Genomic DNA, 23460 nt, shown 5'->3' on the forward strand with positions numbered 1-23460 from the left:
CATGTTCTATTTCTTTCCTATAACACTCATTGCTCCCATCAAAGACAAATTTGTGATTTGTTTTGTCCTTTGACAGGCTCGCAGCTCGGTGACAATTGGGTTTTGATTTGTCGCGTAATGTGCGACCACGTAAAAAGGAGAGCTTTTAAAATGCGTCTGCCTCTCTTTTCTGTCCCATCAATTTTTTTTAATGTGAAACCATCATAATTGAGGAACTAACCCCTCCTGCGAGCATTTGGAATCACCCAGCAAAGAAGAAGGAAGATTAGCTTGGACCGGACCTTAAAAAAAGGGGGTCCTAAGCCCCAATGAGCCCGAGTTGCGACAAGGGAACCTCGGTTGAGATTTGAACCCGGCACCAATTGGGGACCTTGGACACTACAGCTCTGCAAACAGCTAGTGTGGGACTAATCGCACAACGAAAATGGCCCTTACCAATACCGGTTCGGGCCGGTTTGAGCACAGGACCAGAAATGGCAGTCTCAACAATATTCAGTGACCGCATTACTGCGGTCACCGAATTCTCGACGCCAACCACACCAGTGGGAGACGCATTTCGGGTACCGTAGCGATACTCCAGCCCAAGTGTCATAAGAGGTACGACGGTCAAAAACCATACTGCCCAAAGCCGTCGGAAGTGACGTATTCGACAACCCTTGCCTCAATCTCGCAAACCAACAAAGAAACTGGCAGACCATTCTTTTCAACTCACCCAACTGGTCCCAGAGTTGCCGGCACTTGTCTGACATGGGCGTGCCCTGAGCTCGCCAGATCACCAGCCGGGGATCGGCCAGGAACTGTTCCGTGATAAGTCGCAACATTCGCGCACCGTTGGAATCACCCGCCCTGAGCATCTCCTTCACCTGTGGAAAGTGCACCGGCGCGAGGTCCATCAAAAGCCCCTCGTCCACGACGATTCCCGAAGAAGCTCGCGGCACTCTAGAGATTCATGCAAATTGTTTGACAATGCTTAAAGGGGCACTGACACCCCAAAGGTCGTATTTATTTTTATTGTCTAAAACGATGCAAGTTGCAGTCATAGACACGCAAAAAAAACCGCATCGCGAAAAAAAATTTTCCTGCGCGCGCGCGCGCCTTTTTGTTTTTGGCGTTTGATTTTCCCGCCTCTTGCCTCCTCGCTTCTTTTGATCGGTGACGTCAAGAATCATGAAATTTAGAAGCTTTGTAGGCGACATCTCTATAACATTTAATTACGGCAATCCTAAAACATGTTTTTTAACGCAATTGCGAACGCACTACGGCCCTTCTTTTTGAAATACCAAAAATCGGGAGTTCGTTGTGGTGCCGTCTCCTGGATTTGTATCCTCCAACGGGAAACAGGCGAGACCGCTCAAAACCGGTCCGCCGGAACGCCGGCGCTGGCTCCTTTCCCCCTCGCTTTGGGTCGCCATGGCAACAGCAGGGAGGGGTGAAAGAAAGGGGACTCTCAGGTCTCCGCAATTTTTGACGTCAAGGCACCGGCGCCGATCGCGCGGGAACTTCGAATTCGGCATTTGGAAATTGTTGTTTTACTTCACGAATACTGAATTCCCAAATTTCAAATTTTGAGGGTAATGTCCCGGCATCGTTTTCAATCGTTTCGGATAATAAAAAAAAATATGATTTTGATGTGTCAGTGCCCCTTTAAACGCGTCAAAATCCCCGACAATTCCAGCTTTAGTAGACAGCCTTTAATTTAATTCACCAAACATTCAATCCACCGATCGTAAAAAATTTTTATGAAACTCTAAAGTGCACACAAACAAATTTGTGCCATAGATCAGAAATTGCCCGATTGCATGTACTAAAGCATTCGCTCGTTTGCACAATGTCGCAGTTACTTCGCTTGAACGAATACCGGCACACAGACGGCAACTAGGCAAGGTCATGCACCATGTCTCGTCAAGAAACTTAGCCCCGAAGAAGCTTACTTAAGGTTCCGGGCGAAATGTTAGCTGCCACTTATAGGCTTTCTGAGAGGCTCGTGAAGTACCGGCCTCTAGTGCCTTTGTGCCATACTTGGCTGCACATGGGTTCCCAAGCTGGGACCCCCAAAAGCCCAGGGATTCCCTGGACTACTCCCACAGGTTCCCCAGTCTACTCCCAGAAGTTCCTCAGATTATCCCCAGGGGATCCTCGGACTAGGCCCCGAGGTTTCCCAGACTACCCCCAGGAGTTCCTCGAGCCTACAATATCCCTCGATCGTCCCTACCACTATCAAACCATTTATCTTCCAGTCTGAGCCCAAGATCAGCATAGCCGAGCCACCAACTCTCCCACCCGTCTTCCAAGGATGCACAATACCATTAGTAAAGTTTGTCTACTTCAGAACCGCCTCACTGCAAGACTGCCGACTCCCTTGGCTCTGTCTCGGAGTGGACAAGGACTCCCCGCCCCACAGACAGTTTAGCGCGTGCTCATATAAGGGGAAGTCACGAGGAGGAAAAGGGGACATATGTACCTTTGAGAAGAGTGCATTGAGCTGCTTGCTGACCATGTAGTAGCCTCCCTGGGAGAGGAAGGCACGAACCTGCTCGCTCACTTGTTCTTCGTCGAGGTGCCAGCTGTGGTCTTCCTCCGCCGACGCACCGGCTGTCGGATCCGGAGCACCTGAGACGAGGAGGGCGACAGTGAACATTGTGCACAGGGCTTTCATTCATTCTGTGTTTGTCTGTGGTTTTGCAACACAGAACGTGTTTTAAAGAACCCCTAAAAAAAAAAAATGTTTTTTTTTTTTTGTTTTTTTTTAACAATCTGGTTGGGATACGCGTGTCAAAAAATTAATTTTATGTGAAAAAAACATATTTTTAGAGCATTACTGACGGCGCGAGACGCGATTTAGTTGGCAGTCACCTCCTTTCCACTTATTTTCTCTCTCGACATTTCGGGCACGTGGAGGAGAGGTGGATCGGCTTCGGCTTCAAGACCGAGATGGTCATTCCGGAATGACCCGTAACATCATGGACTTTGCACGCAGAATTCCAGATAAATCTCTCGCCGTCAATATTGCTCTAAAAAAATTGTTTTTGCGCATAAAATTTATTTCTTCACATGCATGTCCCAACCAAACAGCTAAAAAAAAAAAAAAATTTTTCTTTTTGGTGGTATTTTAAGGTTAATTTCCAAGCTTGGGGCATCACGAAATATTGTGACGAGAACTATGATAACACAGCCAGTCGTCTTTACGGAAGACTGTATACCTCGGCCGAAATCGAACCGCTGACCTCTTGTTCAATAACCCGATACCCCATCCGCTTGGCTAGCAGTGCAGCTTTCACTGGCATGGTGATAATTTATGTTGGTTAGCATGGTGACAGTTTATCATGACTTTTTTTAAATGCTTAGTAATATCAGAGCTACAGTGCAACCCACTTATAACGATACCACATATAACGATCAGTTTTTAGAGTTTCTAGGCTAGAAATGATCAGTTTCTAGTCCAGATACAACGATAATCAGTTATAACGATTGAAATTTCGGGTGTTCTCATTATCGTTATTGTGGGTTGCGCTGTACAGTATTAGGATATGTGAATTTGTATTCTTTTTTTATATTGGAATTGTGTGTGTATAATGTTAGTGTCTGATGTGTGTATTTTTCTTCTTCGTCTGTCTTATGATGCACCAACAAGAAGGTACGTTGCTGCTGGTGGGCACAACTAAATAAACAAAAACATTGTTGGTATATATGTACTTTGCTGCAAAAGCGTTTTTGCCCCAATGGTGGGAGGGGCTTAGAAAACACAATAATGTTTTGTGTCTCCAGACTTTGCCTGAACGGTTAAGGTGCATTTCAACTTCTCCCTGAAGTCTTCTCGATTACCGCATATAGTTCTGATCATTTCTCAATCAATCACAACTTCTTTGAACTTGAAAACCATTATCAAACCTGGAAAAAAAAAAATTACAGGAGGACACTTAAGCTTTGCCTTTAAAAGTAGAACGCGATAGCTAAACATATAAACTCCCGCTCATTCCCCCAAGCCGTACAAACGTCTCTGCGTGGCCTAGTCAATAGCGTGTCTGGCTCGCAACCAAGGGGTCGTGGGTTCGAATCTCGCCTAAAATTCTTCCAATTTTTTCTTTAAGGCAAATATATTACTTTATAAAGTGAAACCATTCGAGATGCGGCGAACTTTTAATTCGCATTACATGTCACGCTTTAATCACTTTCATTCCATGCGTGACGTCACGTTTCACCCGAGCATTGTGGGTTGTTCGAAATTCCTGCGCAAGGTTATGGGGCTCCGACGTCATGACTCTATCGACCACTCTGGACTTTCCCATCCCACCGACGCCGGCTTTTCTTCGACACAAGCTCGTTAAAAAAAGGGGGGAAGGCATCGGAAATGGCATACGAGGTTTGCTTGCTAAAAAACAATGAGAAATCTGTTTCTTTTCTTGGGACTACCTGGATTTTAGATTCACAAACGAAAAAAACACTTAATTATTGCCAATTGAATGTTTGTCCTGGCTGCAACAAACAAACAATAACACGGCTTTTTTTTTTTTTTTTTCTGCTTGAAAAATGAACTGATTTGACACACTCATTTTTTGTGGGACATTCAAATTTAATAGAGCATGAAGATAAGATGCTTAATTGTGTGGTGGGAAGGTACCACCTGGAACGTCCGGCTAGCGCAAAGCAGCCAAATCGATTGGGAAGAGGAAGTTGGGAGCATCACGCACACCATGTGCCAGAAGATAACTAAAGATTCGCTTCTGGCGACTTTTTTTTTTTTTTTTTTACTATATCACACGCACAGCATCCTCCAACATTTGACATAGAAAACGTACGAGGTGCAACGAAGTCATTTCACCGAAAAGGGCGTCGTTGTAAAGGCCAGTTCAAGCATAAAAAGCGGAGCTGAGATTCTGCAAAGCCGTCGCTGCACTGGCGCTACTTTCTGCACTAAATCTGTACCGAGTTAGTGTTGTATTGTATATATACAGAAAAAGGCCAGATCACACGCAGCAGACTCTGGATATGGCGCCGATACGACACAAAGTTGGCACCGCATCCGTAACGCCGAATTAGCATTGCACAGTTTGTGGGAAGAGGCTTGTCTAAGGCTAGTTCCTCGAGATCAGTGAGACCACTCACTTTGCAAGTCAAACTTCGAGCAAATTAATCCTTACCAATGGCTGATTGACGCGTTGACAAACTTCAGTGCAAATGCTCGTAACCGCTTATGACGACGGAACACATTGTCAGGTGGCCATGGAGGTCTTCCGATCAGCGTATCACTAGACTAAATTTTCGCAGCATTTGTGAGACGAAATCTAGGAACCAACTACGCGAAAATGGCTGCCGAGCAACGTCGCCGGAACGATTTGAATCCCACGGCGATTAGTAAATGATGCACACAGTACACTGCTGCGCGCATGGCCAGGAGGGAACGCCACTCCATACTTCTGAAAGATTCACTTTTATTCCTACCCTCAAAAGTTTTGACGCCCAAACATTCTAGGAATGTTTGAAACACAGAGCGTAACAGATGAGGAGGCCAACGTGACCTTGCCAAGTCAGTTTCCCGAGTGTTCGATGCTGCAACGTTCTAGGCAGAATGATCGAGATACCGGATGTGCTAGATAAGGAGCCCAGCGTGGCCTTGTCGACTCCTTTCACACCCAGCTACTGCGCCGAAACCTCGACGCTCGCTGCTGTTTCTTCGACGCCTGTTCTTTCTTTTATTTCTGGCACAAGTTGGCCAATTAAACCTTTATTTTCTGTATTACACTTGTCGATTCACCTCCATCCGCGACAATATGCAGATTTTAAGTGTTCCAGGGCCATCCCATAGATGGCGCCGGTGTGTTATTTCGTCTAAAGCCCCTCGATATGTTTTCGTTTGTCTTAGCAAGTAGCGCCAAATGCGCGAGCGCACGTGGCCCAGGTCTCGAGCGGCCCTTGGAAGCAAATGGCGGCGCAGCACTGAAATGAGTGGCGCTTGGAAGCGAATGGCGGCGGAGCACGCGCTCGTGGCACGTGTCTTGCGCATTTCCAGAACAATGGCTGGCGGTACTTGTAGAAACACCTTTATCAAGGGGCTTTAATTTCGTCGCATGCAGTCACGTGCGGTTCTAATGCACTAGGTCACACTCTAGGAATAAACCAACCTCCGGTAAAAATTATTGATGGTTGCAGATTTGCCTCGCGATTGGTTCAACATGGATAGACATGGCTGAACACGTTACACTAAAAATAGGTCTAAATATTTCTTTTTTTTTCATGAAGTTACTGAATTTTTTTAGATTTTGGTCCTTATTGTTTTGTTTAAGATGAAAGGATCTACCAACAACACTGAAAAGTGACGAGATGTAACTCAGGCGGTATAACTCGTTCCCGAAGGGCCATAAGAAAGTCTAATGGTGCGAAACAAAGGCCGTGGAAGCTCACTCTGGCAGAATGCAAAATATTTGCGCCACACTCAGTTTAGTAGACTGCCCGCTCAACCGGCAAATTTTAAAAACGAGCAACGTCACGCCGCCGAAAGGCACAGTAACATTTGAACGTCGGCTTTGGCATCGCACCTGTCTGCAGTTTTCTCTGGGGCTATTCCGACCTTGGAAATAATCAACATCATGTTGGGAAGAGGAAGGCCCGGGTATTTTGAAAATGTAGTTAGTTCGGGTAGCTCGTAAAACTGACTGACCTGCGATGCGGTTGATGAGCGACCGTGACTGGAGGATTTCGTCTGCGAGCCGCTGCGCTGTGGGGAGCACCTCCGTGTGGTGCTCTGAAATCAGGTACTGCAGGAGCTTCTGCAACTGCTCTCGGTCCAGCTGGAGCAATGTCTCTGCAAGCGGGATGGTGAAACATCAGGTGATGGGCGGGGCACGCCCTAAGCGATCGGTAACCCGCAAGTGTTTCTTTGTGCAATTTAGACTGCAGTGTACGGGGACACAATGGCACATCAGGTGCCCACAGGGCACCTGATGTGCCATTGTGTCCATAACTCCGTTTTGGGGGGGGCGGGAGAATTTGTAAGGATACTATTCCCCCATTCTTTCTATGTATCGGGGGTCCACCCACGTCAAATTGCCCTTCGAGAAGGGGGAAAGGGGGGGAGGGGTCAAGTTTGTTTGGGGGGGGCGGCCGCCCCTGTCGCCCCCCCCCCCCCCCCCTCTTCCTTGGATCCGCCCTTGGGTGCCCAGGCACCCGAAAGTGACCAAAATAGCTGTGGTTTTGGTCATCGTTGGGGTCATGTCCCTCCATGCCAAATGCCCACAGGGGCCAAGTGATTTCCCACTGTTTCAACGGAGCACAATTCGTTTAAGCCTGCTCACCTGAGATGGGCACCCTGAGCCGAACGCTGTCGGCATTGCGGATTCGGTAGATGGCTAGCGCCACCACGTGCTGGCACCAGAAGATGTCGTGGGTGTCGCACGTGCATGTCACCGACGTTATCTTGCACCTGGAACAGAGAGGGGGAGGGGAGCACCTTTTAGACGTGACATGCACCAGAAAATGACACACGAGGCGATGAAAGCACAGAAAAACACTGAATCTAGGGAAAAAAATATATTTTTGCCCAATATTTATGTTATAATATGAATTTTTCTATTTGCATGCGAAACCGAAATTGTACCCCTGTGGGATGATCATAATAATGTTCCTAACCAACCAGTGGCCACTTTGAGGTCCAGCGAACTCGGAGCGCACACTAGCTGGGTACAAGCACCATCATCATTATCTCACAAAGATAGAGCTTCGGTTTCACCCGCAAGTTGAAAGATTCGTATTAAAGCAAAAAGATTGTTTTAAAAAAAAATTTTTTTCTGACAAACATTTGTTTTTAGACATGCCTGTCCTAACCAGGTAGAAAAATTTTTTTTTTCTAAGTTCAGCGTTTTTTTAAGTAACAGAGGTACCATGTAAACACTGAGTCTCAGCAACAATGAGGGCCAAAAAATGTGTCGATTCTAATCTGACAAACACGAATCTCCGCTCGGGGATAAGATTCAATATCCCTCATACCCCGACTAAGCCTAGTTCGAAAAAAAAAAAAGTGTTACTGCGCCGCTGCCCATTACTTTCTGCTGTACTACGCTTCACCTTACGTTGAACCACAGTGGACGCTATAGGCCGTCCCAGCCAATCAAGCACTGTGAAAGTATCGCATGCATGACTATATGCATCGCGGCACCCTATCCGAAGGTCAAGCGAGACTTGCACGGCATTGGATTGGCTTCGATGGCTTGTAGTGTTCTCCGTGGTCCATTGTAAAGTAAGACGGAGTACAGAATAAGTGCTGTCACAGTTCAGATCAGTAAAAACAATTCAGTTCTTCGTCGACGCTTGTCAAACATGTCTCTGACAGATCTGAATTTTTGTTGCCATTTTCGGTTGCCTATGTTGAAACGATGGGCGCAAAAACTGGTTATGCAGAGCGCGGAATGAATTCTTACTTAACATTAAAAAAAGTTTTGAAGCATACAACAAAGCTGACACTTGTTTGGAGAGTCGACAAGCGAATGAGGCAACAACGAGCTAAGGTTATACTGAAGGGTGTATCCTTCTTACGGAGGCTAGGGCATGGTCTCAGAATTTTTTTGGTTAACTAGTCCTTTTGAGATTACTTTGCTTTCAACGTTCTGGGGGTTGGTCATAGCAAAACATGGGATGCAGCCTGTCTGCCCCCTCAGGCCCCTAATGATCACTGCTACTTCCGAATGGGAACTATTCTGAAGCTACTTCCAAATGGGAACTATTCTGAACTATCAAAAACATCACAACAATTTTTATGCTGGAAAACTACACAACACAACATCAACAACAACCCTAGGCAAATCAGACAAAAACAAGCAAGAAATTGTTGCACTCACAGAATAATTATTATCACCGTCGATGTCTTAGTCTAACCGTTCGACACATGAAACCACTGCTTACATTCTTACATTCTGGACAGTGTACCGGTACAGAGGTAGAATGATAAAAAGAGCACAAATGTTATACTATGATTTAACATTGAGAAATCCAAGTGACCTTCAATAAAACTATAAAAAACTTTCCCCATTTTTTTAGACTGAATAATTGTTTTAGTTTGGAGAAACTAGTCATTGTTATTTTACGCAGAAAAAGGCACAATAGATGGAGGGTTGCGCACACATGCTTCGGAAAAACACAATGGATGACGGTAACTGCGCAAATTCAAGGCGCCTCAATCGGGAAGAAAGCAAAAGGATCGCTTACCCGAACAAAAAAACGTAAGTAAAAACAAAAACCGAAATTCAAGAGGCCTTGAACTGCCATCTAATAGGAAAGAAAGGTCTCCAAACCCATAAAAAAGTATTTTATGTAGGTGCTTGCTCAAGCTTCTGCACAGAAGAAAATTCAAGACACTTGCAAAGTTTAATTTTATTATCCTAACATGTAGTAGAGTAATGCTCCACAGTCTATAATCCAAACCGAATGCTCAGTGTCCCAAAGATGAATCAAACAAACACTGTACTGGTCCATTCCATTCACCGAAGAAATGGCTGTCTGAAACTGGACAGCACAAATTGGGCAGCATACTAAATAAATGAGTAAAAAAAAAAACCCCAAAAAATTTTGGAAACATTTTGGGACTGACTTTAGTGTCAGAGTTTTGTTTTTCAAAGGGGTAATCAGACGCAGAAATATGTAGAAAATATTTATTTTTTATCAGGGTTATTGTAGCTTCCTATTAAAGGGACAATAGATGCAGTTCAAACATTTTTCTTAAAAAGGAGTTTTGCCGTTTCTGGTTGGTTCAATTAAAAAAAAAAAGCTCCCAAGAACAGAAAACATAGGAAAGACAGAAGGCATGCACTCAGGGGCAGATTTAGAGGGGGGGTCCGGATGTCCTGACCCCCCCCCCCCCCCCCCCCCCCCCTCTTGATTTCTGCTTGTATAAATATTCGGGCGTAAAACGAAGGAGAGGGGGAGGGGGTTCCTAAACATATGGTACGCTGACCAACACCTGACCCCCCCTCAGGAAATTCCTGCATCCGCCCCTGCATGCACTCACAGATCTTTTTAGCTCAATCACTTCGCAGGGGTGTAATATAGTAAGGCTGAAGATATTCGGGTGTCCATTTATAAAGAAAATTAGCTGATGTATTCCAGCGTTTGTTTACTTCTGAAAATCGGTGGGGGCAGATCTAAGAAGGGGGGGAAGGGGGGAATGCACTTTCTAGGCCTCCCAAGAGCAACTTATTTTATAAAAAAAAATAACACACATGGCAATCCCTACATGAACAAAACAGATCACTACTTCGTCCGTGACATCAGATCTCTCTGCAAACCCAAATGCACTGATATCGAGGGGAAAAATTATTGGTTAGACTTGGGGGGGGGGGGGGGGGGGCCCAAGCCAAACCAATAATTTTTCCCCTCGATATCAGTGCATTTCGGCAATCATGCAAACGCTAAAAGCAGTGATTACCAATGAAAAAAAAAAAAAGAGGAAAACCGCTAAACACGCGCGAAAAACCCGAGAGAAAGTATGGGTTCAAACTTAATCCGCAACTTGTGCAGATGCTCATTTATAACGTTTCACGCTTATCACGATGGAATACTGCTTGCAAACGACAGAAAAACTAGTCTCCGAACACGAGTCGGGGAACAAGTACACGGACGCGGAGCTTTCCTTCGTGTCCTGCTACCCACTCTTTGTGAAAACAAAAATTGAAGTGATCTCAAGCAGAATGTTCCCACCACCACCAAAGCAAGCTGACCTTGCTTATTTCGCACACAAGATTCCACCAATAACAACCACCATAAAAGTTCTGAACACAGCCGTTTAGCCCTGGCCTGAACAGAACATTGGGACTATCCTTGCTGACCAAACGACTGACAGAACTCTCTTGCCACTTTCCTCCAAGGTGAATGACTCCACTGATTTTGGACAGGCGAGGTGCTTGATTTTAGGTATGATTACCTGTTCAAGAAATGTCTAAGGAGGGAGGGTTTCAATGAAAATAGTCCTCGCTTAGAGCAAAATTTCGACAAATCTGTGTTTCTCGGTTTGAAAAGTCATGACACTGGCTTTGGCTGCGTCTGGACCGAAGCTGAAACGAAGTATAGCAGTGTTTTTCGGATGAAACCGGGTTGTCTGTGGCCTAAATATAGTGCCCTTTTTTATGTAATGCTTTTAATAAAAACTTTCAGCCTCTCCACTCTGGTAAAGAAGGAAGACCAGCAGGGCTGTATTATGGTGGGACGACCTCAGGACAACTTCTTGGACGACCTCAGGACAACTTCTTAAATGACCTCAAGGTAGTGATGCAAAACTACCGATAAATTGACTATCAATACTATTGATAGTTTTTCCAAAACTTTTGATAGTGTCTCAGAACTATCGATAGTCGACTATCGACAGTACTATTGATAGGTTTTCTATAGTCAACTATCGATAGTAATATCGATAGTTTTTTGATAGTCAACTATCGATGGTACTATCGATAGTTTTTCAATAATCGACTATCAATAGTTTTTCTATAGTCGACTATCGATAGTTTTTCAATAGTCGACTATCAATAGTACTATCGCTAGTTTTTCTATAGTCGACTATCGATAGTACTATCGATAGTTCTTCGATAGCCGACTATCGATAGTTTTTTTTACTAGCGATAATCAGATTTCTGGCGAATATTGATACTACCGATAACACTATCGATAGTTTTGCACTATTAAAGTTCTTTGCAACTCAAGAAGGTAGGGCGAGGGTAAGACGGGCCCGGGAGGAGGAAGCAGACGGAACGCTAAAAAGAGAAGGAGGTTCCCCCATCTCTTCTCCAGCATTCGGTCTGCTTCCTCCTCCCCCGCCCCTTCTTACCCTCGCCCTACCTTCCGCAGCTCGCCTCCCTTTCTCCTCTCTTCGCCCAAACTCCCGTCTTCGCCGTCACTGAAAGCTGAACCAAAGTTGGGATAGTAAGTGCCTGTGCTAGTTGGTGTCCCATTTGCAAAAAATAAAGCAATAAAAAGAGGAGAGGGAGCGACGCAAACTACTAGTGTCGCAAAACTATCGATAATTAATCGTTGACAGTACCATCGATAGGTTTACGATAGTCAACTATCGATAGTTTTCCGATGGTCGATTAACGATAGTTTTCCGACGGTCGATTAATAATAGTTTTTCGATAGTCGACTATTGATAGTACTATCCAAAACTTTTCGACAGTCGACTATCGAGTACTATCGATAGTTTTTCTATAGTCAACTATCGATAGTACTATGGAGTTTTTTTTACTATTGATAGTCAGATTTCTGATGATTATCAATGGTACTGTCGATAGTTTTGCACCACTACCTCAAGGACCACGCCTAGAGGACGCCGTCTAGGAAGACCACAAAGACTGCATCTAGGACGACCTCAAGGCCGACGTCTAGCACGACCTCAGGGACAACGTCTAGGACGATGCCAAGGACGACCTCAGAAAGGATGTCTAGGACAACCTCAAGGACGGCGTCTAGGATGACTTCAGGGACGACTTCTAGGACGACCTCGAGGACATTGTCTAGGATGACCTCAAGGATGACTTCTAGGACGACCTCAAGGACAACCTCAAGGACGACTTCTAGGACGACCTCCAGGATGACGCCTCGAGAAATGCAGCCTTTCCACTCTAAAAAAAACCAGAGTGACGGCGGCAACCAGACAACCATCAAGCCAGTTGTCTGGTTGCCACCGTCGCTTATAGATGGCGGTAGCTGTTCAAAGTTTTGTGTCATCATTTGTTTGCTTATGACTCGATACTGCAGAAACTAGCCCTTAACAGCTCTACTGTAATAGCTTTTGCACAGAACAGGCTATATAATAACTAGCAGAAAAGACCACTAGAACTCAAACCAAAACTTCTGCCGAGAACCATGGAGGCAGAAAGAGAGGCAGAGAGATAATGTGAAATTTCACTCAAATTATGATGTGTGGGTTAGCAAGAGACTGAAACATTGCGGGCAGATTTCCATTTTCTCCCACTACAGGTGCGGCACAGCCAAAAAGATCAGTTCATTTTCCCTTAAATTGATTTACGCAGCAAATAATTGTTTGTCTGGATTAAATCTTGAATCAGTATTTCCCGAGATAAGTCTGCTGCACCCCGTTTCACTTCATGTGCAAACGAAGCCGAAGCTACAAGCCCAACCGTGTTGTCCTGAAGGATGCTCGCACTGCACGAGCCCGCATGTTTGGTAGGGACGCTGAAAGCCCGGAGCTCGCTCTCCTAGCTTCTGCTACGCTCACACTTCAAGTGAAATGGAGTATGGATGTGACAACCATAGACTTAAACTATGACGACCTCTTCAGTGTCCCATTAGCGAACAAGCTCCAGTAAACCAGACTTTGCGGATGAGCGTAACTCAGCAGACAACTTGCAGTTAGCAGACAACTCATCTTGTCGAGCACCGCAACCTAGACGAGACTTCAGTGTCCCGTTAGCGGACAGGATTCAGTTAAACACTTAGCAGACAACTGCAACTAAGCAAAAATCTTCCAGTTAACAAACTTGTTGAGTGCACTCAACAATAACTGCACTGAACAAGACTCACATCTTGTTGAGTGCTGTAGTTTAGCACGCTTCTTGCCTATACAGAGGGCAAGTCGTCTGCTCCTTGCACAGTAGTTGCAGTGACGTCAGAACGATGCCAAGCTCCGATTGGCTTTGTTTGAAAGGATAGTGGGTAGACCTCAATGATGGATGCCTTGAGGTCTACCCACTATTTTTTTCAATCAGCCAATAAGAGCTTGGCATTCTGACATCATTGCAACCTCTGTGCAAGAAGCAGACAAACTTGCGCTCTACATAACCCATCCAAAATGCTGACTTCAGAGCCGGCAAAGGCAGGAGCTGGGACTTCAGCACTTGTTAGCACATAAGTTCCGGCGAACCAGACTTAGCAGACGATTTCAAGTTAGCAGACAACTTGTCTTGTCAGACACCGTGATGCGGCATGCTTCTTGCTTAGGCGGGGGGGGGGGGGGGGGGGGGGAAGGGGGGGGGGGGGGGTTCAAACAACGCATTTCGACGAAGGTATACCCACTCAGACAATGAAAGCTGAAACACTCGATCCAGCCCTTTTCCTTGTCTGCAGTCTCCAGAAGCTCAATTATTCCTCAGTTTGTCAAATAGTACCAAGTATGAGGCCTCAACTTAGCACCCTACTCCTAGCTCTGACCACAGCTCGCTCAAAAACCAGCAGGTACGCAAAAGAAGCACGAAGGACTGTTTCAGCTCCTATTGTCCGCGATAGTGCCACTCAGAGTGTATCCACCGCGAGTTAAGAGACGACGAATCTCCCAGAAATCGGACTCTCACAATGTTCAAAATGGCGGCGCACATACCTGTCGAAGCTGATTGAGATCCGAAATTTTCTCTCGGGCTCGGCGGGGTAACCAGTGCCCGGGGCGCTGGGCGTGACACTGCCACTTAGATGAAAACCTGAAGAGGAGAAAGTGAGACATTTTTATAGCACTAGGTATGCCACAAGACAAAATCAGTCAGAGCTGGTAGGAAAAGCTGTAAAAGAAGCAACCCGGAAGCGTCACAATTAGTAGCCAACATTTTAAAAAAGTGCAGACATAAAAATAACTATACTTTTTGTCACTTAAAAAAAAAAAAAAAAAAATTACCTCTTTAATTTGCATAAAGTTGTGCTTGTTAGGCTTTTGGGGCAATTTATCAGGGTATGAGATATAAGCATGATGCATTCTACATCTGTCAGCTTTATCTATTTATTTATTTATTGGTGAAAATGGCCGGCCGCCTATGAAGAGGCCAAGGCAAAAATAATGAAAAGATTACTAGAAGCAAAACCAAACATTGCATAAAAACAAAATGGAAGTGCAACCTCAAAACAAAGTATTGAGGTTGCACTTTTGTTTGGCCACAGGAGTATTTATATGGCAGCTAAAAAAAACACTTTTCCACACCTGCCAAGTTTGGAGAAACCAAATCTGGGAGAATTTCTAACCTATGTTGACAACGAATTCGCATGAAGACAACTTCATTACATTTATATCACACTGCTCATGCTAGCAAAATACAGCTGGGCCTCACTATCATTGCAGCTGTCTGTTGCGACGGCAAAAGCTCCTTGTTTAAGTACAGGAAAGTTAATTTGCGTTCTTCAGGATATTTTTCTGTCCGTCATCAAACATATAAATTGATTAAAATTTGGGAGCCTCTTGGATAATACGGGAGACTTGGCAGATACGCTTTTCCAACCCACTCTGGTAGCGGAGCGGTAGAGAATTGAACCAATGACCTAGAGTTGATTAGTTTGATACCGGCCAAGGGACAAAACGATTTTTGCTAAGAAACCTGGCAGTCACGACCTTGTATGATGTTATAGACTCCGAAGCTAGATTCAAAAAGCATTCTACATTAAAACAAAGTGAGTTTTGTGCATACTTCATACGCTGCACTAAGTAGTTCTGCAAGATTTGGTTGACAGAGAGAAAAAAAAAGTATTTTGCATTTGAGTTGTGTACATCTTAATAGATTATCAAACGTCGTAAATGCACATACAGGTATCTTAATCTACAACCTGAAACGAGATATTAGTAATGCACCACAAGGGGCCAAACTTGTTTTGCGACAGTCTTTGAGATCAAAACAAGCGTATGTCTTTTTGACAAAACATTGTATGCCGCTCTAAGACTTCCTTTCACAAGGCACCTTTCTCAGTTGGCTACGACATGCAAACTGCATCTCCATAAAAGCTACAATTTATAAACGAAGGTTTCAATAAAATAACAACCCAGTGGACCACGGGCCAATAAAGCACATATTAAAGCATGGGTGCCAGGAAATCCAAGCCAGCTCTCCCTTACTGAAACATCAATCACTGTTTTTGGCTGACTAGTCTACACTTTTGATTATGATGTTAAAGTGCCAAACAGAATGTCAACAGGGCCACAAGTGCTACGGTCTGGCTCATCTAGGCAAGAACACCTACCGAGATTGGAAACGAGATTGTGGTCTTTATTTTATTATTTATGAATGGCTTTGAGTTGTTCCCCACACTTCGTAGTTTCTAATTATTACTGCATCACCAGCATGTCGGCAATAAATATCAGCTTTACTGCTCCCTAACCTTTCCAAAAGAAGAAATGAGTGCCACTTGCATCTGTTCCACAATATATATCATTACAATTCGCGTTTCAAGCAAAGATTACCACTCCTATACCTATCAGTGCTCATCAACCATAGGTACAAAGTTGGCATTCCATCTTGCAGCACTAATATATTTTGTGATTCTTTTACCCCAACAGGTCGTTTAACTAAAGTCACCTTCTCACACCTGTGCCTGAAGCTGCCAATAATAACATTTTTAGAAATGCCGTGATCGATTAACCTTTGTTGTTGTCATAAACAGCAGTAATTGTTGCTGAATTTCTTTGATGCAATCTATTTATTACTAAGCATTTTTCCTTTTCCGAAATTCACTCCTCTCTGACGGTGCGTCAGAGAGGAGTGAATTTCGGGAAAGGAAAAAGGAGGGTAATTAAATGAAAATAAATAAACGGAAAGAATACGGAAGAATACGGAACTCTGGAATATTATGACATTCCCAAATAAGCCGGAAGCAAAGAAAAACTAACTTTTAGCTAGTGTGGCCCCTTGGACCCCACAAGCATAAGAAAGTCCACACAATATAAAATAAAAAAAAAAAAAGAACAATGCTCAGAGGTAACGTAAATCAATCAATCAGTAAATAAATAAATCATTCAAAAAAACATTATGTGCACAGCCTAAGCTCCAACAGTACAGCAGCCATAGAAATGTCTAGTGCTGACCACTGACCTCATTGGCAGTACTTTTTTTTTTTTTAAAGCAAATAACGCAAAAAACACGGACAATAAAAAGAGGAATGCATCACAACACTGCGGTGTGTCCATTTTCTGTTTCGCGTTTTTTTTTTTCGTTTTTTTTATATAATTGAAATGTCTTACAATTTATACCAGGCAACAAAAGCAAGCCAAATTTATGCAAGTTTTTGCTTCTTTTTTTTTCGTGTAAGGTTAAAGCATAAAACAAAACGCGCTTTCTAACTGCCAAGAAACCATAAAACTTGAGTCCTCCTTGACAATCGGCCAAATGAAAGTATATTTGAGCCAGAAATCAATTCGCAGTCTAAAAAGTAAATAAAAGAAACCAAAAGATTCCACGTCGAATTGCTAAACCCCCAACATAATGCTACGTAGAAAGCGAACACCAAATCCAAAGTGTCTGGTAAACGCAGTATGTAACGAGTAGTGTATGCGTTGCACTTTAATTTTAATTTCGCATCACGTAGGAAGCAGCAAACAAACCGCTAACCATACCGTGTTTACATGCAGCATTCCCAACTTCCCAACAATGCAAACAAACACATTACAAAAAAAAAAAAAAATAAGAAGGGTTCAACTTCGCTCGTTCCCTGCCTAACCTAACGAGCTACTACATCTTTCATTTGTCAAAGCGCATTTCATTTGTCAAAGCGGCATTCATACCACCGACGCTTCGCATTTTAAGACGACGCGCATTTCTACGCACACACAAAGTAACAGCCTACGGACTTTTTCTTCGTTTATTTAATTGCCTCTTTCGACGAACCCCAGCCTACCACACCACCTTCCCACGAAACGAAAAGAGAACGCCAGAAGCCCCCGAATTTAAAACGGAAAAGAACAACCACAAAAGCGTCCCTGAGGCAGCTTTTTATTTTCCTTTTTCCACCTTTGCGCCGCTTTAATTACGACAAAAGAACGGAGTAATACCAAAGCGTGCGATGATAACAACGAGAAGCATCTCCGCCTCAAAAAGACAAAAAAAAATTAAAAAAGAAAAATGCCGGATCAAGCGAAATAGCAGACGACGCAAAAACGAAACCATCTAGAAAAGCAGACGCCCTATCGAGATCTATCAAACGCAACGCAAAAGTTCTCCACCACACGGCCCTTACATAAGGCAGAAATCCGTTTCTCGCATTTTTATCTCCTCTTTCTCTTCGCATATATACACGTATATATCAACTACTCCATTAAAAATGCAAACGCGTTTTGTTTTGATTTTTTGTGTAGGGAAACGACATTACTGCTGCCGCGGGGGAAAACGCCGCGAATGTTTGCTTTTCCACCGCGTCCGCCGCGCCGCGCGGACAAGAGCTTCGGACGAAACCCAATCACAACGTCCGGAGCCTCCGCGATGCGAAAGAGTCCCCGCTCGAATTCGCCTCTCCCCAGTGAGACGCGCACAAGCCCGACGGGAATCATAAAGAAACGTTCCGAGGAAGAAAAAAGAGATTTGCCGTTTACATTTTGATGAGTGTTCTCGTCCGGCAAGAACCCCGCCGATAGCGATAGCGAGGCCTAGCCTTGCCCCAGCGCCAGATGCAGCGCCGCCGTTGCGATCAAAGCGCACCGATCGTCTGCAACCATTTGCCATTCGCGTCTCGGCAGCTCGGTACCTCAACTCGATCATGCTTTGTTAAATTGCTGAAGCACGGCAGCAACGGCGACCAAAAAAACGCGCATGAAACACCGAACAGCCTGCGACGTCTAGGCCTAATACAGCTTGCTTGCTACTAGCTCGCACCGTGGGACCAAAACAAATACAAGCACATGCGAACACGAACATACAAACGCACGCGCGCGCTCCAGAGAGAACGGACGCCAGCTCGCTGACGCAGCGAGGGATGATTACGCTAGCGGAACGCGCTCGCGGCTACGAAAGCGCTCGAAAGAAATGCCAAATAAAATACCGAGAAGCTTTCTACGTCGAGTCGTCCTTTCTGCGACGTAGGGTGGGTCCCACACAACGCTCACGCGGTTTGTTTACCAAAATCCTCCGTCGTCGGGCGCAGAGACCCAGCCCCCCCGCAACCTCTCGGGAGAGGATCGTCGGGATCGTCTCCAATATCGGACGCTATCGTACAAAACTGCGTCGTGCACGAGAGTCGGCAACGAAAAGGCGTCGACGGAAACGACCCTTAGTTTATCTAATACGTGCAGGACGTGCGAAAATCGGCACCGAACGCGAGCAAACAAAAATAGAAAGGCAAGCGTAATCAATAATGGAACCGATTAAATTAGCCGCCTGGGGTGTCGCCGACACCGCCCGTTTGCAAAAGACGCCCCGGCTACGGACTCGAGAGCCTTGCCAAGTATCGGTGCAGGTCCGGGGTTCTCGAACCGCTCGTCCAATGCACCTCGCGAGCACCTGCCCCCGAGCTACGGCCCTCGGCGGTCCACGGCGGAGCGCGTCGCCCGAGAACCTATTAGGGGTCTTTGTTCGGCGCTTCGGTTGGGTACTTACCGACTTGCAACACATTATCGACGCATCCAGCCTCGTAGAGCTTGAGACCGCGGTAGAAGGGAAGTTTCTGGTAGTCACCACAACTGTTGGAGTCACTTGATAACGACGAGTACATGCAAATATCCCGTTCGTTCCGTGGGAAGGACCAAAAAATTATCCTCCGTTGCACTGGCTCAGGTATCCTGTTGTAACGCTCCTCGATTCGCTGGAACGGGATGTGCTGGGCGACCACTTTGGCGCAGATGTCCAAGAGGCTTTCGGGCCGACGATGCCCGAACAGTTTTGGGTCGAAATTTCGTAGCCGGTCCCCCTTTTGCAGGCAACTAGCGGCCACAAAAGAACAGGACGGCCGGACCGCCGCCGCCATGTTTGAAACATCTGATATAAGCCGGGCCAGTGCGCATGCGCGCCGGAGTTTAATAACAATACAGCACCTGCGTGGTATTTACGAGGGAGTCGCTATCCTGCTCGCGGGGCTCGGGGGCCCCCGCTTGCGCCGTCGCGGCCCCGCTCGGAGCAGGATAGCTCGTCGGGGCAATTCACATGTTTTTCATTCAAATGCGAGGCGCGGCGTGTGAAGTTTTGGCTGTCATTTTGCCAGCGCTAGCGGAGAGCCACCGGAATGGGCTCTCGGCGCCCGAGAGCGACTTCGGCTCCGCCTTCGGTACGCGGGGCCGAGGCCTAGACGCACGGGCAGGGTTCGGGGGACGTATTAGAGGGCCGCTGCCAGGCCTAATTCGGATAATCGCCCCCTTCTCCTGCTCCTATTTTGTTTTCGCTTGGGCCCCCGGTTTCGATCTGCGAAAAGAGGGGGGTCGGAAGTACGTACTTTCCCCCCGCTCGTTCGCTTGCTCCCGCGTCCCCGCTCCAGGAATCGTTATGCAGGCCGCTGGACATTGATCCTAGCCTATCTTTTGGCTCGCCCGCGAAGGCTGCATTTCGCTGTCGCGGAATTTATCGCACTTTGATGTTGGCAGACACCTCCTCGGTTCTCCACCACACGGCCGTCGGGAAATCCAGAGCGCGTGGTCGGACGCTTCTCTTCGATTATACGGACGTCGTCTGCTTTGTCGGATGTTTGCTTTCAGCAAAAATTTTAAAACGCGAAACAGTCACGGAGCGCTTTGACTCGCGTTTTGATGGTCATGGTTGCATTTATTTTTTTTTTTATCATTTGTCGTTTTTGTTGGGAAAACCGGAGAAGTCCCGACGGCGCTTCACGTGATTTAGTTTTCGTTTCATCGCCTCTTAGGCCTACCGCTACGGTACCAAAACCTCGCGGTCCGTGCATATCGGAGTTTAGTTCCCCGTTTTTGGCCGGGTCCACCGCGCTGGCGAGGCATAATTGCGCGAGCCTTTCCCTTAATTCGTCTTTATTAGCGGACCAGTGAAGCCGGCCACGCATCCCACGGCTTGCGCCCGAAAGAAACAGACGACAAAAAGCGCCGGAAACCCCGCCCACTTTTCGAGTGACCCGCCCACTTTTTTTTTTTTCGGACACGTGGCGCCATCTAGTGTCACGGTATGTCCCCATTTTATCACTTTTTTTTTTCTCCCCGATGTGACGTGTCGTGACGTCAGCCGCCCCACGTTTTCTCCTGATGGAAGTTCGTCTCTCATTTACTTTTTTATTATATTTATTCGCTTCCCGTTTGGCAGCGGCAGCCCACCCCTAATGCACTTGTGTGCTGTTGGTTCTTTCGAAACTACGACAGCCATTTTCTTCCCCTTGAATTCGAGATGGCGCATTTCAAAACACATAGGGAAAAAAAAAAAAGAAGGAAAAAAAGACAAATTCAATGTAATCCTGTCGTGGGGGAAGCTCTCTTGCATCAGAGCGTGGCGAGGTTCTCGCGATTCTTTTTTGGCGTCTCGTTTCTCGTCAAATTACCCTTTTGTAGCCAGGCGCGCACTCACGATGCCCTAAGTCAGCCAGCTACTAGAGCCGCTGGATAATCTACTACGCCGCTGATGGCCCGCGCATGCGCAGTTTATTTTAAGAATTTATACGGGCCAAAATTTATTATGCCAAGTTCGGGGAAAAAGCGACTGAAAGTTGCAGCAGTCTGCTCGCTTCTGCTTGCCTCCTCCTCGTGCGTAAAGCTAGCAGACGACAATGTTTTTTTTTTTTTTTTTTTTTTTTTTTTATCGTTTTCTTATTTAGACGATTGTCTTCCCACTTTTATTGTTGTCTGCTTCCCGCCGCTCGGAAACGGAAATCTTTGCATGTTTTATCGTACGTTCGTCCTCTTCCGTCTGTATTTGTTTTAGGATGTGACTCGGCGGCTCGTGCATTGATGCAGATATGACATGGGCGCCAACGGAGGCGCAGTCGGAGAGCGCTACCATGATCTCGTCTGCTCCTACTACTTTGAGGTCACAATCAGAAAAACCGCTTACCCGTGTGACTATCACAAGCGCGAGTCTTCACCAAATTCTTCTTCCCAACGTGCATCCAAAACAGTCGAAGACAAAATTAACTAGGACACGCACCTCGTCAGTCATATGTGAACGCAACTGAGCAGAGCACATGATCCGATACATGAACTGACACAAGAAGAACAGCAACAAACACAACAACAACAACAACAACAACAACAAATGGTCAGGTCAGCTCCGAAAATTTCGGCGGTCGGCGAGCAGACGAGCCCTTGCTTCCTCGGCCTAAAGAAAAAAAGAAGAAAGAAAAAATCCGCTCGCGGGCTTTATCAACGATGTCAAGGCCGGTCATGGGGCTTTTCGTGCTGAACACTTTCTTTTGTCCGCCTTCGCCTCTTCTTCCTTCGCCGCAAAAAAGCAAAAAAAAAAAGCAATCAAGACAGACGGACCGACTGGCCGCGGGGAAGCGAAAAGGAAGCCAAGTCCACGGACAATGCAAAAGCGTCTCCACTTTTGTTGACTTCTGTACTTAGCGAGAAAGCGGGGAAGAAAGAGGTAAAGAAGGTAGATGGTGGAAAGGGGGGGGGGGGGGGGGGGGGGCTGCTTTGTTGTGTGGGTACTTTGTTGTGCCTTGCATTTCTTGAAACGGAGACGCCGCCACCGTTGCTACAATGGAACAGTTCGAACGCCGCGCTAGTCACCCCGCAAACCCATTTGGTAGGCAGTGGTGTGGCCGGACGTTTTTGCACCTTCCTTCTTCCAATGTGGTAGAAGCAGGCCAAAAAGGTTGTTGCTTTTGAGCAGTGTTGGAGCGTTTTACTTAAAGTACTACTTTGAGTAGCTTTAGGAAACTTGTACTCTTTGGAGTACATTATGATCTTAGTATGTACTCCTACTTTACTTTTTTTTTGTCATATTTTTTTAGCAAAGCTTAACTCCCGACTTTAAAGTACATTCCCCAAATACCGTGAAACCTTTTTTTTGCCATAGGGCACAAAAAGTGTCTTATGGGCAAGCCGAGATTGCTCTGTTGTTTTCGGCATTCAGTGCCCAACCTTATTTATGCTGTGGTGCGGATGGGTCTTGTCGGTCACCAACTGGGTAGACCATCTCCAAGCTGCTGCTGGGGGTGCCCGCAGGAGAGCGACCTTCCAGAGGAGTCGTCTCTTTTACTGTTTTCAGAAGGCAATAACCATACTCCGTATGTTGTGTACAGCGCCCAGAAAGGCATGGGGACGAGCGCGTTGGACTGGGCAGTGCCTTCTTGCGCTCGGTGAAACGTAGCTCTTTCAGGGACCACGCATTCGTGTCCTTCGCTAGAGTACACAACTTCTGACGCCGAGTATAAGTGTTCACCAACCTCTAAGGAAAAAAAAAAATGGCGTATCGTTGTCGTGTCATTATGTGCCATCGTTTTCGAGAGGTCATTTTGTCATTTCTCTGGACCTCCTAGCGCTCCCCTCTGCTAAGCTGCGAGGAGGGCCAAGTTGGGACAAGGTAACAAGTGGCAAGGATATATAGGAAAGGAGAATGGCAGGCAGAAGTGGAAAGCGCGAAGTGTACGTCGGCCTCTAAATAGTTCGTCAGCGGGGGTCACCGACTACTCTGTGGCGCAATTGACATACTCCATATATACGCCGCTAGAGTCCCAAAACAACCGATGCACCCCGATCGCCCCCTAAAACGATGCACACGTTTAACTCTCGTCCTACCTCGTAGGCATAATCGGTATGGGCGACGAAAAAAAAAATAGTGAAACGTTTCAACCTCCAAATAGTGTAAAAAAAAAAAAAAAAAATAGAGGGGAGGGAAAACG

The 23460-nt window shown here is 45.9% G+C and overlaps 1 protein-coding gene across 1 annotated transcript in view; it reads right to left on the reverse strand.

Annotated features, from left to right (window-relative positions):
* LOC8036372 (zinc finger SWIM domain-containing protein 5) overlaps positions 1-19639 on the reverse strand; it is a 41905-nt gene extending 22266 nt beyond the window's left edge. Inside the window, exons 1-6 of the mRNA XM_029981651.4 lie at positions 19266-19639; positions 14309-14405; positions 7290-7417; positions 6656-6799; positions 2462-2610; positions 713-863 (exon numbers count right to left, since the gene is read on the reverse strand). Coding sequence (XP_029837511.4) covers positions 713-863; positions 2462-2610; positions 6656-6799; positions 7290-7417; positions 14309-14405; positions 19266-19632 — 1036 coding nt within the window. The 5' untranslated portion in view covers positions 19633-19639. The remainder of the gene's footprint in view (positions 1-712; positions 864-2461; positions 2611-6655; positions 6800-7289; positions 7418-14308; positions 14406-19265) is intronic.
* Positions 19640-23460: the final 3821 nt, after the last annotated feature.

The sequence above is a fragment of the Ixodes scapularis genome, unplaced genomic scaffold (genome assembly GCF_016920785.2).
Source record: "Ixodes scapularis isolate PalLabHiFi unplaced genomic scaffold, ASM1692078v2 PGA_scaffold12__126_contigs__length_90152505, whole genome shotgun sequence".
Classification (NCBI taxonomy): Eukaryota; Metazoa; Arthropoda; class Arachnida; order Ixodida; family Ixodidae; genus Ixodes; species Ixodes scapularis.